This window comes from Tursiops truncatus, chromosome X (assembly GCF_011762595.2).
Source record: "Tursiops truncatus isolate mTurTru1 chromosome X, mTurTru1.mat.Y, whole genome shotgun sequence".
Lineage (NCBI taxonomy): Eukaryota > Metazoa > Chordata > Mammalia > Artiodactyla > Delphinidae > Tursiops > Tursiops truncatus.
Genome location: NC_047055.1, coordinates 17,559,413 through 17,574,400, shown reverse-complemented (window position 1 = coordinate 17,574,400; position 14,988 = coordinate 17,559,413). Strand labels below are relative to the sequence as shown.

At 44.6% G+C, this 14,988-nt stretch overlaps 1 protein-coding gene across 1 annotated transcript in view; it reads right to left on the bottom strand.

The window, feature by feature from the left end:
* Positions 1 to 1,577: 1,577 nt before the first annotated feature.
* HS6ST2 (heparan sulfate 6-O-sulfotransferase 2) overlaps positions 1,578 to 14,988 on the bottom strand; it is a 291,134-nt gene continuing 277,723 nt past the window's right edge. Inside the window, exon 3 of the mRNA XM_033849762.2 lies at positions 1,578 to 4,721. Coding sequence (XP_033705653.1) covers positions 3,824 to 4,721 — 898 coding nt within the window. The 3' untranslated portion in view covers positions 1,578 to 3,823. The remainder of the gene's footprint in view (positions 4,722 to 14,988) is intronic.

The window sequence follows — 14,988 nt, the reverse complement described above, 5'->3', positions numbered from 1 at the left end:
AGAGGTTGACCACTTTTTTTCTCTCAAGGGCGAGAAAATAAATATTTTAGGTTTTCGGGCCATTAGATGTATGTTGCAACTGCTCCTGCCTCTGGGGTATGAGAACAGCCAGAGGAAATATGCAAAGAAAAGGGCATGGCCGTGTTCTAATACACTGTTATTTACAAAAGCAGGTGGAGAGCCACATTTGGCCCCAGGTCTGTCCTTTTGGGACCCCTGCTCAAAGTTGCATATCACCAGCCTGGACTACAATGTTGGTCTCTTCTGTGTCTCAGGCATGGGGAGAATGCAGTTGTCTAAAGCCTGTCCTGTGATGTTTTATGGCTCTTTTGGGCTACCTCAGTAGACCCTTTGCTCAGCTTCTGTGTCCAGAAGGATAGGGCAGGTTTTCAACATTTTCCCCACTTCAGTAAGTACTCTCCAAGAGTAGCCTCCTGGAGGGTAAAGGGAAATAATCTTTATTTCCTAAATATTTCAAGTTCTTGACCTCTACATTCCTGTTCACAGTTCCTCCCAAGGGGAAGCCATGGGACCCTTTTGCAGTCAGGACCTTTGACCACCCGATTATTGCTCAATGAACAGTTGATGGGCAGAATTTTTAAAGTATGAATAGCTTGCAGGCTGAGTATAGTTAAACCCCCCAAATTTTGTAGCTTTCTTCCCTCTAATCCTATGAACTGACATCTACATTCTCTTTTCAAAAGGGCAAGAACAAATCATCCCCATCCATAGTCCTAACCATAAGTTTGTTTGGAAAGATATGTACATTGAATACAATTAGAGCATATTGTCTTCATAACTTTAAAAGCCAATACTTTAATGCTCACCTTTAACGTCTATCCTAGACAGAGGGGATAGATTAAAAAATAAAAGTGCTATTTTTCTTTTCAACATGTGCTTAGATGTGCGAGTATCTCCTTTAATAATTTTTAAATTAAAACACTCACATATTTCATTTGCATAGCATAATGGACTGAATGTTCGTCTCCACCAAATTCATATGTTGAAACTCTAATCCCAGTGTGATGGTATGTGGAGGTGTGGTCTTTGGGAGGTGATTAGGTCATGAGGGCAGAGCCCTCATGAATGGGATTAGTGCCCTTATAAGAAAAAGCCAGAGAGTTAGCTAGCTACTTTCTGTGATATGAGGACACAGCAAGAAGACAGACTTCTGCAACTGAGAAGAGGGCCCTCATCAGAACCCGACCATACTGGTCACCTGAGCTCAGACTTTCAGCCTCCAGAACTGTAGGAAATAAGTTTCTGTTGTTGATAAGCCACCCAGTTTATGGTATTTTGTTATAGCAGCCCAAGCTGACTAAAATGCACACTCAACTTTGTCTTTCATTGACAACTTTGTTTTATTCAAAGGAGGACACGCTGCGGACTCCCAGAAGGAAGCACCCCAAATTAAGGCCATTTGGGTGTGCTGGATTAGAATGGCTCATCTCATTTCCATAGCTGGTGGCTGAGAGGACAAAAAGAAACTCCTTGAGAAAAGAAAATTCTCTCTGTGATGTCATAATGTCTAGTGGCTGCAAACCTTGAAATCATGAAATTACTCAGAGCCTGTAATTTAAAGTTTATTTCATATCTATTGTTAAATTACACAAAAATCAGTGAATGGTTTGTAAAGCTACACCACTGGAAAGATGTTTACAGTCAAAATCATGGGATTTACATGATGGTGACCAAAATGTATATTTATAACGTCCCCTATATACAATAAATCAGTATAGACAGAGAAAATGCACTTAATCTCTGCAAACCATGCACACCACAGCAATAACACAAAATATTTTTTTCTGTAACAAGCTTTCCCACTGGCTCGGGCTTCAACCTGCTTTCCAGCAGTACCTATCAGTTTTAAGAGCAAACAATATCAATCAAAACAAAACAAAATTGAAATACCACAGTGATCTACAGAATCATTAGTTTAAAAACACAAAGTACACAAAATAGTTTCACTCTAAAACAGTTTGACTTCAAGATGTTTTGGATTTTGAAAATTTTTTTCCTTTCAGTTTTCCAGTTCTCAGATTCCCAGGACTGCGATACTGTCGGACAAAACAAAATTTAGATCTACTGATACAAGTGCAGAGTCAAGAACATTTATTTTTTTAACCAAGTACTCAGCTTCTTGTCCAGCTTGTGGCCTTATTATTACAGATGAAACTAGATCATGCAAATGAGCAGATTGTACAAGATGTGACTTTATGGTCACACTTCTAAGCATGTCCCTCGTGAAAACATAAATGCCACTTCCAGTTGCCTTTTTGATTGACAGCCAGGGGCTTAGCATAAGTCCTTATGAAAGGATAGCAAAACCCGTAAAATGGAAACTGCCCAGAATCAGGATGCCTGCTTGCACGGTGGGTTACACCCTTCCTTGTGCCCTGCGCAATTCGCAGTTGATACCCTAAAAGTATTTCTGCACAGACCTCCAATACCAAATCACTTTCTTCAATCCATATGCTTCTGATGTTTAACCTCAATGCAGAACACTCCTGCCTTTTGTTTTCTCAAAACAAAACCTGGTACACGGTTCACCCAAAGTATGGAGGTAAAGCTTTTGGTGTTACTGAATAATGCTGACTATCCTAGTGCTTCTTCTAGCCTTGTTTTTTCTCTTGTAATTGTCTATACTCTGTCAACATGAAAAAGAACTAATGGGCTAGAAAATAGCCAGCCCAACTGGAAACATTACAATAAAAATGCACAAAAAGTAAATAACAATTCATTCACATTCAGGTTTAATTCTATCTGATCAAGAATAATAACTTGAGCAATATTTTAAGACACATTATCCTGTTCAAGAGTTTCTTGATAAGGACCTCACTACACAAACATTGATAAGACAATTCTACAGAAAGAAAGTCCCGACTTTAATCCAGGATTATATTATCACAATGAATTCAGCAACACACCATTTAGATGATGAAGAAAGATTCTAAAACGGGTTAGTTTGGAATGAGCACAACTCGGAGAAGCTTTAAAATGAATGAGAAGCAGTGCCAAAAAGAGTCCAGAATTGTTGAAATTACAGTGCCCAGAAATCATCTGGAAATTAGATCTTTGCATTGGTACTCCATTTGGAAAAGGTGTTTTATTTAATATGAGATACACCCTGTTTAAAACCTTTAAATAGTAGAAGGCAGAAAAAGTTTAAAATTTTAAACATCTCTGAAATAACAAGATATGAGTCCCGTTCTACTCGAAAGCCAATATTTTTACATAAAACTACCCATGTTTGGGAGAGAAGTTTTTCATTTTCTACAGTTTGGTAAACTCTACCATCAGTTCTTATTCTTTTAAAATAGATTCCTTGTTAAAATCAGAAGAAAATGAACAGTTTCGTGTTTAATTTTAGTTTCTTTTGTGTTATATTCATGCTTACCCCTGGAAAAAAATGTTTGCTTCCAAGACTGGGTTTCAACAGTGTATCATGAATAATGTAAAGTCCATTTCTTAGCTATAAGTTAAACGGCCATATTTTATGTGTTCATTTTGTCTCTATGACTAATTTAAGAACTTCTGAAAATATCTAAACAGCAATTTCTGATGAGTCTGGTTTGCCTTTTGGATTTTATAAATTCCCCATGAACAAAAAAGAAAAAAAAGACAATTTAATTACATATTGAAATTTGTTTTACCCACGCACAGTAGAACACTGAATTGAAAGGCAACTGTAAAGGCAACATCTTAACTTTTGTAACTTCCAAACTTAAGGAAGCAGGATGTGTTTGGACACTCTCATGTTTGAAGACTTGCCCTATTTTGACTGGCGCTTTGGGAGAAGTGTGCAAAAGCCTTTGGGAGCCATTTAGCGCCATTTCTCTACACTGCCTATGTAGTCATGGGTGCCATTGCTGGTGCTGCCATCGCTCTGCTCTTGGCCAGGGCTCTGCTTCTGGCTTTCCCAATTCTCCTTCGGGCTCGGATTCTGACCCGAGCTCTGAGTCAGATTCTGAATCAGATTCGGAATCAGATTCTGAGTCACATTCTGACTGGCATTTAGGTTTGGGGTCTGACTCGGATTCTGACTCGGATTCTGGCTCTGGCCCTGACTCTGGCTCTGGAAATGGGTCTGAAGGAACCTTCCCTTCAGAAATTTGCGTTGTTCCTGACGCTTCCGCCTAGCTTCCTGATGCTCTTTCTGCCTCATAAACTGATACCTTTGCAAAAAGAGATCCTTTGCATAGCTGTACAATTCCATATCCAGAAAATTCAGTCCCTCAATACGCTTTTGGATTTCCTCATTGATCTCTACGCTAGAGGCCCTAGTGGTGTTATATTGGGTAAACGGCGAAATAAAGTTCATGTTGAAGGTTTTCTCAAACAGATACTGGGTCTTCCGCTGAAACTCGGTGAGGCCGAAGAACGCCATGTGCTTCAGATTCGATTTGGCGCTTTCCAGGAGGACCTTGTTCCTCTGCTTTTCGGGCATGACCGACAGGTTGTAGCAGCCGACGAGGGTCAGGTCAGAAAGCATGCGCACCTGGCGGTTGTTGGCTAGGTTATAGGGACAGTCCATGAACTCTTTCAGGGGGCAGCCAGACCAGTCGTCTCCAGTGTAGCAGCTGGGCAGCTCTTCGGAGGTTGGGGGCCTTCCATCGCAGACATGTAGGGACGCTTTCCATGTCGCCCCTCTCTGGACATGCCTCCACTCACTCAGGTACCGGGACACTGGGTCACGGAGGATGGTGATGTAGTGGAAGTTCCTGTGGACAAAGCACAAAGGCCAACGGTCAGGGATTCGGGTGACATAAGTGGAGTCCGGGAGGTGCATGGCATATGTGATGTTCACTGGTCAGGAAGGAAGGCAAAAGGGAAATGATGGCGAGCTGGTGGCAGTTGTCCTGTGAACTGTGCTATCGTCCCCTCTCTGAGTCCCACTAGCCAGTCCAGAGAGCTCATTTTTCACCCAATTCGCTGGTACTGCAGCTAAAGCACTACATCCGCAGAAACTCCCCTCCCCTCCCCTCCTTTCCCTGCTTTTCTCTCTCTCCAACCAATGACAAAGTCCTCCCAATGACCTCATTTATTTCATACTCCCCACCCCCAAACCCCCATTAACTGATCGTGAGACGGAGACTCAGTGGAAACACGTGATTTCACTGAAGTGATACGAAGTTGACAAGTGAGTTCAAGTTCTAATCTTTCTTACTAAATACACAAAAGCATTTTTCTAACATCTAGCCTAATCGGGATATCTTATTAAAGAACAAAACTTCATTGAAAGAGTGTGTGATATGATGCTTTTGATTCTGGCTGTTGTCATAACATCATGGCTCCTACGTGATGGCAGTGGAATGTGGAGATACGCAGCGCAGCCGGGGGGCCTCCAGAAATGGACATTGTGGTTAGTCACTGACTGAAATAGATATGGTAGCTGCCAATGGCATATATATAAGCTACTACCTTGGTTTCAGCCTTTGCTCACGTGCTAATATTCCCAGCAGAGGCAAGTTAACTCTATCAGCTCCAAAATGCCCCTTTTCTTTACTCACAGAAAGGACACCCTGATGTCAGCATGTGTGGAGGCTTTGCTGTGTGGCTGTCTTCAATTTAAAGCTGCAAACTGATCAAGTTCTTTGCTCAAATAGCAGACTAGGAAACATTGAAACCACACACCCACACACACCCATACATAGCAGGTGCACGCACACACGTGCACCCCCCCCCCCACACACACACCCCAGAAGCATCCCAGCTTATAATGTGATCAGGGAAAAGCAACTCAGCAGTTGTGCTTTCATAATAAATGAGCTTCCACTCACGTTCAGTGGATAAAGGACGAGGTCGTGGATGAGCCGGCCTATCGTGGAAGGAAGACAACAATAAACGCTGAATATTAACATTTAGTTTCTGAAAAGAAACCTGGGGAATGGCTTGCAGCTTCTCTGAAGTTTATTCATTCCCATCTGAGGGATGGTGGTTCTCTGAGTCTGGTGGCTGATATCCTCTGAGCAGACTCTCCTCCTAAGTCTTGGGCTTTGAGCAACGAAGGCACCTTGGGATCTATATCCCGTGTGCCTGTTCCGTGCATGGTGTTTCCTCTGCCTGGCGTGACCTTCCTTCTTTAACTGAAAAATTCTAGGCATCCTTCGAGTTCCAGTCCAAGTACTATCTCTCCTCTGAGCAAATGTATCCCACCCCTTGCTGCCAGCCATCACCTCTTCCTCAGTGTCACTTCCACACTTGAACCTTTGTGAAAACACTTTTGATACTGAATTGCAATCAGTTGTTTGTATTTCTGCTTAAACTAGGTTTTCCAGGGCAGGGGCTTTAGGCATTCTTCTCCAACTCTCATCTCGTCCATTTCAGCTTTGTACCAGGCACAAAGCAGAATCTTCATAACTCCTTTAATTACTTCTTTAATGAACTATCTCGGGAAGAGAGGGGAAGAGTTTGGAACTGGGAAGGCCATGCCTCATTATATTAAAAACTCTGGAGAATCTAAGTGTCTGGCAAAAATTATAGAAAATTTTAAAAATCACCTTCTATGATTTTCTGGCAGAAACAAGCATGGGGCACAGGAGAAGCATTGGGGAGTGAGGCCGGAGAGGGGGCCAAGACGACCTTCACCTCTTCTCACTGCTTTTCCTGGGACCTGACTTTGCTGGTGCCACTCAAATTCATCTCTGTAGAGACCCACTGCTAACGAGTAGCAGCTTTTGTTCCCCAGTAGCCTCCTTGACCAACAAAGGTGACTGCTGTTCCCATGGGCTCTGCCCTTCCACTCCTAGCTTTGGTATTCATTCATTCATTCCTTCAGTACGGATTTATCAAGCCTTTATGCTAGGCCTGAGGCCATAGCTTTGTGGCAATTAGTCTGCTTATTTGGAAAAAAAAAGACATTTATGAAGTGCAGTGACACATTTGGATTAGTCTTTCAACCAGCTTTTCCAGGCATGCATCATAAATGGGTGTTTTAAACCCTCATGATGGAGTCACCTTCATGCTCAGCTGACAGTCCTCTGCTTTACTGGTTTAAGCCTACAGTGACATCTTCTGGTAAATTCTAGAGTGCACCCCTGTGCAAGCCTGCGGCTCTCCTACCTAAAATCTCTCCCTTGTCCTTCAGAGTAGACAGATCGCAACCAGCAGGGTTAGTGTCTGGACCAAAGCACCATCCCCATGTGGAGAGAGAGAGAGGCAGCACAGGAAGGCAGAGGCAGACATTCACAGACGCTCTCATGTTATGGATGCGCGACTCCTCCCAGATGAAGGTCTCCTAGTGCCGTTATGAGAGGAGAGCCGTCCAAGGTGCGCAGCCTCGGTCTCCACACTGTAGGGATTATCACAGCAGCAGAGAAATTAGAGGCGTCTACACGCGTGCACGCACACGTGCTAGTGATGAGAGCTGCCCTCCACTCAGATGCCAATAGCTCTGGAGAGTCAGTGATTGCCAGCAGCCCCCTTCTTCCAGGGAAGATAGGCCCGGGGTGCCAGACTGCCTCAACTGGAAACACTTGATGCTGCTTGGAAAAAGATCCCCTGGATGAAAAGGAAGATCCGCTGAAGGGTGGGTCTCCAAGACTGTCCAGTGGCCTCCCAAATGGCATAGTGTGTTGGAGGTGGGAAGGCAGGTGAGAATAACCCCTGGAAGGTTTTGTTGGGCAAAGGATCGAGGATGCTCATTATTCTGAGTGAAGAGCTGTCAGGGAAATGTCAGAGAAGCCGTCTCCCCACCCAGAGCAACTGAGGATATGAAAGCCCAAGCCAATGGCGCAGTGAGTGGAGAGGCAAATAGGCACAGAAACATGGGTGGCACTCTTCCAGGGCTCAGTTCTGTTCAAGCACCTGTGTGCCTGGCACTGAGAGAGGTCCTGGGGATGCCTAGAGGGCTAAGACTCGGGGCCCCTAGCGGAGCATTCCATTCTAATGTGCTATTAATGACCGGAGCAGGGACAAGGCACAAAGAAAGCACCTTGCAGTGATTCTCAGCCTAGTCTAATGACAGAGGAAGAGTTTCTGGAGCTTTATTTTGAAAAACAAGGAAGAATTAGATGAGGCAAAAAGAGCAGAATGGAGTATGAGGCAGAAAGGTCAGCATGAGCAAAGGCACAGAGGCATAAACTAGCCTGCTGTGTGTGGAGGAAGGGCACAGGAAACATCTTACTGGGAATTACGGGCCAGTGACCGGAATGGAGGATGGAGAGGTAGTTACGGACCGGGTCGTGGAAGGCCTCAGATGCCACATTAAAGAAGTTAGATTTCTGGGAATTCCCTGGTGGTCCGGTGGTTAGGACTCCACGCTTTCACTGCCGAGGGCCTGGGTTCAATCCCTGGTCAGGGAACTAAGATCCCGCAAGCCACGTGGCATGGCCAAAAAGGAAAAAGAAAAGAATTAGACTTCTGAAGGCAACAGGGAGGCCTTTTTAAAGGGTTTTAGGCAAGGGAGTAACATGATGAGGTCTGCGTTTTAGAAAGATCACTGTATATGGTGTGTGGAATTGGGGAAATGAGTTGAGGTTACTATAGAAAACAAGACAGAAGAAGAGGGAGCAGACTAGAGAGATTTAGGAGGTCAAAGTAACAAGACTTAGTGACAAAATGAATATAGGGGAGAGAGAGAAGGAGGGGTAAGGAGGCCTCCCAGTCTCTGGCTGAATGGACAGATAGAGCCTCAGACAGTGATCTGGGCTTCAGACGTGGAGTTGTCAGCAAAACGTGGTAGTTTCAGACCTTGAGGACTTACTTAGGATCGGTTTTTAATTCCACAAGTGTGGCTTCAGGTATTTGAAGACAGCATTCCAGTACCCCGAGGTTTCTTTTCTTCATGCTAAATATGGTTTTCAACTGTTCTCTCCACTGCTTCAGGTCCCCTCACTATCCTTTTGTTTGCCTCTGAATATACTCCACTTTATTGGAACATGCCCTCTAGGCACAGTCTGACAAGGAACAAGTAGGGACAGTCTATCTCCCCCCTCATTCTTGACACCATTTCTCTTCACGTGGCCTCATCAGCCTTTCTGGCAGACGTGCCACAGCACTGACACGCTGTCAACGACCTTCTTGCATTCTTTTACACACAGGCCATTTGGAAACCCAATCTCCTTTGTCCAGAACCGATGCAGTTTGTTTGTGGCCCTGTTTAACTTCTTCTTGGTAGAGGAAGTCTAAGCCTGTCAAAACGCATCTGGATTCTGATCATATCGCCCAATATCTTCACCATATCTTCTTCTTTTCTTCTGGCAATGCCTGGATCCAGGCATTGATTAAAACAGAACAAGATGCAGGTGAGAGCAGATCTTTGGTAGCTGCTGGAAATCTCCCTTCGAGTTGACATAAACCCGAAGGGTGCTGCTGAATGGTCTGATTTAATTTTAAACGAGTGAGCCAAGCTCAGCCACAGAAAAATCACACTCAGCCTGTTTCAGTTAGTATGTTTCAGTTAGTATGTTTCAGTTAGTAGTGATTGGACAGGAATATCTTGTGACCAACCATGTCATTTCATTAAGATGACCAGGTGTCACATCTTTACAGTCATGACTCCCCCTCAGTTACCCGAGTTGACCCCCTCAGTTACCCAAGTCGATTTAAAGACCATTGTTTGGTGCCTTTGTATGCCCATGGTTTCTCGACAGGCAGGACACCGTGAAAGGTTTGCCACCCTCTACAAGTCTAGGCCAACTTTTATGTGTCATTGGTAAGCAATTGTGGAAAAACAGCAAAGAAGAAAGAGCTGTCCAAGCAAGAAACCTGGAGGCCGTCTTTGACTTCTCTATCTCATTTACCTCCAACGTCTGAATTTTCCCTGAGTCCTGCTGATTCTAGTTCTTAAGAGCTCACAAATCCATCCTTTTACCACTGCCTGGAGTTAGGCACTCATCACGTCTCTACTCAATCACTGCATCAGCGTCCTGGCCACCTCCTTGTCTCCAGCCTCACATCCATTCCACACCCCCATATGGCACGCATCTGACCTACCACTCCCTAGTTAAGACCTCTTAATGGCTCCCTATCAATTATGGCATGAAGTTCAAGCTCTTCCACATGCCAGACACAGCCTTGTGGGACCTGGCAACAACATTTCTTTCTCTCCAGCCTTATCTCTACACAAGTCTTTCTCAACCATGTGTAATTTTGCATCGCCCCCTCCACTTCCCTTCCCTGACTCTAGGACCTTTGGAAATATCTGGAGACATTCTGGTTGTCACAACTGGGGGTCAGGTGCTACTGGCATCTAGTGGGTTGAGTCTAGGGATGCTGCTAAACAGCCTACAATGCAGACTATTGACTAATTATCAGTAGTGCCAAGGTTGAGAAACCCTGCTCTATACGCTACCTTCCAAGTATGCAAATGTAATCTTAATATTCCAAATTGGTCCCAGGCAAAGATCCTACAGGCCCTTTTCCTTTGTATATGGAGTGCCTACTCTTTGGAAGGGCTTCGATCTGTCCTTTGTACGTTACCTGGAAACCTCCAAGACTCAACTCTCCAAAGACTGCCTCTTCCACTTTCCTTGACCTTCCTGGGCAGAGTTAACTGCCCTGGTATTCCTCTGTTCCAGCTGTGCTGGTATTCTCCTATTGTGGCATTTATCACCATGGGCTGTGATAGTCTAGTGATTTGTCTGCTTCACCTATTGGACTATGAGCTCTGGAAGGGTAGGGAGTGAGTAGCATTTATCAACATGAGCTCCTCGGGGCCTGGCACGATGTTTGACATAAAATAAGTGATTAATAAAAGATTGTTGAATGAATGGCTGTAGCAGAAGCAGCAGAGCGTACCATGAGCTAATGGGAAAATGCCTATCATTTTCTTTGATAAGGAAAAACCACTAGATGTCAGTATTAAATAACAGATATACCATTTTACACCTGTGCCGGAACATTTTAAGGCGCTTTAGCTATGAAGGAGATCTAGTTATATTTAGCAGTTGTCCCTGGCTTTCTGTGTAGTAGCCCAATGTTAAAGAAGGCTGGGAAGTTTAAGGATATTAAGAGTAAGTAAATGGATAAAAACAAGAACCATACAGTTTTCATTTTCGTTGAAAGAGATTATTCTGAAATAAGTACCTGAGTTCTAAGTCACAGAATTCGAGACTTGGCAGAGCAAGAAGAAACCTTTGAGATGGCAAATCATCTAAATCAAAGTCTTCACTTTACAGGTGAAGAAATCAAGGCCCTGAGAGGCAAAGATTTGCCCACAAGTCACAAATTGCAAGTAGCTCTTGGGAATCAACCTAACTGCAAGGAATATTCCTGGGCTGAAGGCCTGTATTTTTAGTAGCTCCTGTCTTTGTGTCGGTTAATTACCTAGGATGGCACAATAAACCGTGCCTGGAAGAGCCCACTGACCCTCAAGAAGGGGAAGCATCTGACTGCAGAGAGCAGGCATTTCCTTACACCAACTGCATAGCCAGGAGCTGAGAGCCTTCGTGCCTGGCACTTACACATTAACTCCCAACAATACTGTGAATCAGATATTATTATTCCCATTTTGAGGATGAAGAAGCTGAGACTAACAGATATGATTTGACCCAGTGTCACAAGTTAAAGTAGGGATGCTCAGACACGAACCAGTTTCTCTTTGACTCTAGAACCTGGATTCTTCCCATCCTACTGCTGGGACACAAACCTAGGACTTCTGCTCCTATGAACAAGCTAAGGAAGTGGTTCTCAAATTGTGGCCCCAGAATCAAGCAGCAGCATCAGCATCACTTCATAAATTGTTAGAAATTCACATTCTTGGGTCTACCCACTGAAGCAGAAACTCAGGGGCTGGAGCCTAGCGATCTGTTTTAACAAGCCCTCTGGGAAATTCTGGTGGACGTGTGCTCGAGTATGAGAACCACTGTCCTAGGCATGTGGCTTCAGATATCAAAAGTCCCTCCGAGATCCCAGGAGTGCCCAGAGTGTGGACAAGTGACCCCAAGAGGAAAGAGCATGACAAAACAAGTCTAAGGATGCCCATTGCTGTCCAGGGAAAGCCCAGGGAACTTGGCCTGAGCAAAGTTATGAGGATTATGCTCAAACATTTACTTTCCTTTAAGGCCACTGGTTCACAAAAGGCCACAATAAGGTTTTTCCTGCACCATTCAAAGTGGAAATAAATATTAAAGCCATTTTTTTATGGAAGAAGACCAGCAAAACTGTACAAGTTAAGGTCATAGGAGTGATCAATAAAAAGTTAATTTAAGAAAGGAAACAAATTCTTAGCCCAAATCAATAGGACTGAACATTTTGGTATACCTGTAGCTTAGTTTTGTGTTTTATTTTTAAAGTTCAGCCTTTGCACATCTTATTCTTGGAGTAATGATGAGTGGTACAGAAATAAGAACTGTGGTTGGTGGTCCTAAGTAGACTTGGGAGGGGGGCTGTACATGACGTTGGGTCATTAATGCCGAAGGTCTGGTCTCCTTCCTTGGTTAGTGATGTCTAAACCAACTGCACGGGTCCTCCCATCGCATGTAAACAACTCGGTCAAAGCAAGGAGGATGGCTTGCAGATCAAACAACATTAATATATGAACACAGATGAAACGAAAGTATAGTTAAATGATTCAAAGGCAAATATGCCTCTGATGCGATTGGATTCCCCAAGCCCTGGGGTTACCATTTTAACTGCTTTTCTTGTGCGACTCATATACCAGCAGTCCCCAAAGAGGAGTCCCATAAATGCTGTGATCAGCAGTGGCAGCAGCCTCATAAAAGAAGCGTGGAACTTGGGACTTCCCTGGTGGCGCAGTGGTTAAGAATCCGCCTGCCAATGCAGGGGACAAGGGTTCGAGCCCTGGTCTGAAGATCCCACACGCCGCAGAGCAACCAAGCCCGTGCGCCACAACTACTGAGCCCGTGTGCCACAACTACTGAAGCCCGTGCACCTAGAGCCCATGCTCCTCCACAAAAGAAGCCACCGCAACGAGAAGCCCGCGCACCGCAATGAAGAGTAGCCCCCGCTCGCCACAGCTAGAGAAAGCCCGCACGCAGCAACGAAGACCCAACGCAGCCAAAACAAATCAATTAATTAATTTTAAAAAGAACAGTGAATTCTCATGGCCTTTAAAAAACTTTTTTAAAAAAGAAGTGTGGGACTTGAAGAGGGGACAACTTTGAAGTGGGTGGATGCTCATTTAGATGTGTTGTCTTTGGTACATTTGTCAAAACAGTCTTGTGGCTTAGTAGTCATGTTCGGTCTAGTGAGAAGAGTGAGCCCTTACAGTCACGTAAAGTGCATTACTTACGATCACTTGATTGTCTTCACAACACTAGGAAGACCTAAATGATCTGGATGCTGAATTTCTCTCTTTTTCTCCTTCAAGCTGATGCTCACAACTAGGCCAGGCTCTCCCGGGCAACCCAGGAGAGGTGGGGAAAAGGACCAATCCTTGGGAGCCCACTGATCTATAAGACAACCACGACTTTCACTGGCTCTTTGAATGGGTTGACTTAGAGTCCTTAGTGGTACACAGGCATTCCAGGAAAAGCATCTACTGGACATAAAACCAACTCGGAAAAGGCTGAAGTTCTCACACCCCCCAAATAAGCCATCCAGTTCTCCTTGCAGGGAGTTTTCTGCTATTCTTCACACCTCACCCAAGGGAGCAGTTCTGTGTATGTAAAATAACACCTTAATCAATGCCTTAATTAATTGTTTTTCCCCCCCTCTGGTTAACTGAAGGTTAGCCTGTGTGTATTGTGAGGGAACATTCAACGAAGCACAAATGGGATTTCCTTAAACAGAAGGATGTTTTTCTATGCCATTCTTCTTTTCTTTCTTTTACAAGGCAGGAGAATGATGGTTTCTTATTTGGTGAAAGGGAAGAAAAGAAGATTTCTTATGTCTGTAAATTCAAACCCAACGTGGAACTCTTCACACAATAAGTCCTGGTGATATTTACTTCTTTTTAAAGGAAATCTAGCTCTCCTCCTTCCCAAAGCCCGGTAGGCTCCAAAGTACATAAATCTAAGGACTTTTGCAAACAGTGAGAAAGCTGAGATTTTTAACAAGATGTGAAATTCCAAGCTTTATGACCCATAAGTTACCAGACTTCACCCAGAGTCCATGCAACTGCTTGGCAGCATGAAAAGTTTTGCAGCTTACACTGCCCCCTGAAATGTTCTGCATTCTAAAATTACTCTGTGAGTCTCGCATCATTAATACTCAGTGTGGTTCTGAGGTGGAAAGAACTTTTAGAGAAAAACCCTTTCAGTGTGAAGGGGTATGATCTATCTATGTCCCATGGAGACCAGTTCTGCCACTGATTAACAGACTCAGGCTTCCTGCCTTCTCCCTCCCCACATGGTATTTCTCAGCTTCCTGAGTGTTTCCATGTGGCATCCCCCTGGCAAACTGTCATCCCCTGACGGTTGGCATCTGGGGCAGCCAGGGAGAGGGGTTGGTTTTCTTCCTTCCTCCAAAAGAGCGGGCAGAGGTGAAAAGGGGTAAACTTCACCCCCCAGGGGACAGGAGGAAGTCGGGACAAATGTCTAAATGCCTCCCCTGGGACCACCATGGCTGATGCCTTGCTATTTGGATAAGCGACCTTGGTATCTCTTGTCGTGGGTGTCAGTGAAGATAAAATGGGTGATATATATAAAGTTCTTGGAACCGAGCTTGGAAGCCAGCACCGCACAAATGCTAGTTACTATTGTTGTCATTGTTATAACTGTTGTTGCTGTACAGATTAGGGTATTCAGCTAAAAGATGTTATCCAGTCCTCCTAAAATCACAAAGCTGGCTAATGACTGTCTGTCAGGTCCATGTGACTCCTGAGCCCAGACTCCTGCCCTCCGCCCTGGCTGATGGTGCCCTATTTGGTCTTTGGCCAGGTGTAGCTGAGCCTGCAGCTGGCGTGCTCTCTCTGGGTTGTACATCCCCACTTGGACCTGGGCACTGAGCACAGCCTAAGGAGCTACAGGCCAAGGGCACAACTGGCCTGGCCAGAGCAGGAAGTTTCAGGAGGAGGGCGGTTGGATGTGCCAGGATGTGAGAGGAGGGGCTGGGTCCGTGGTTTCTGCGAGCCCCTCAGAGCGA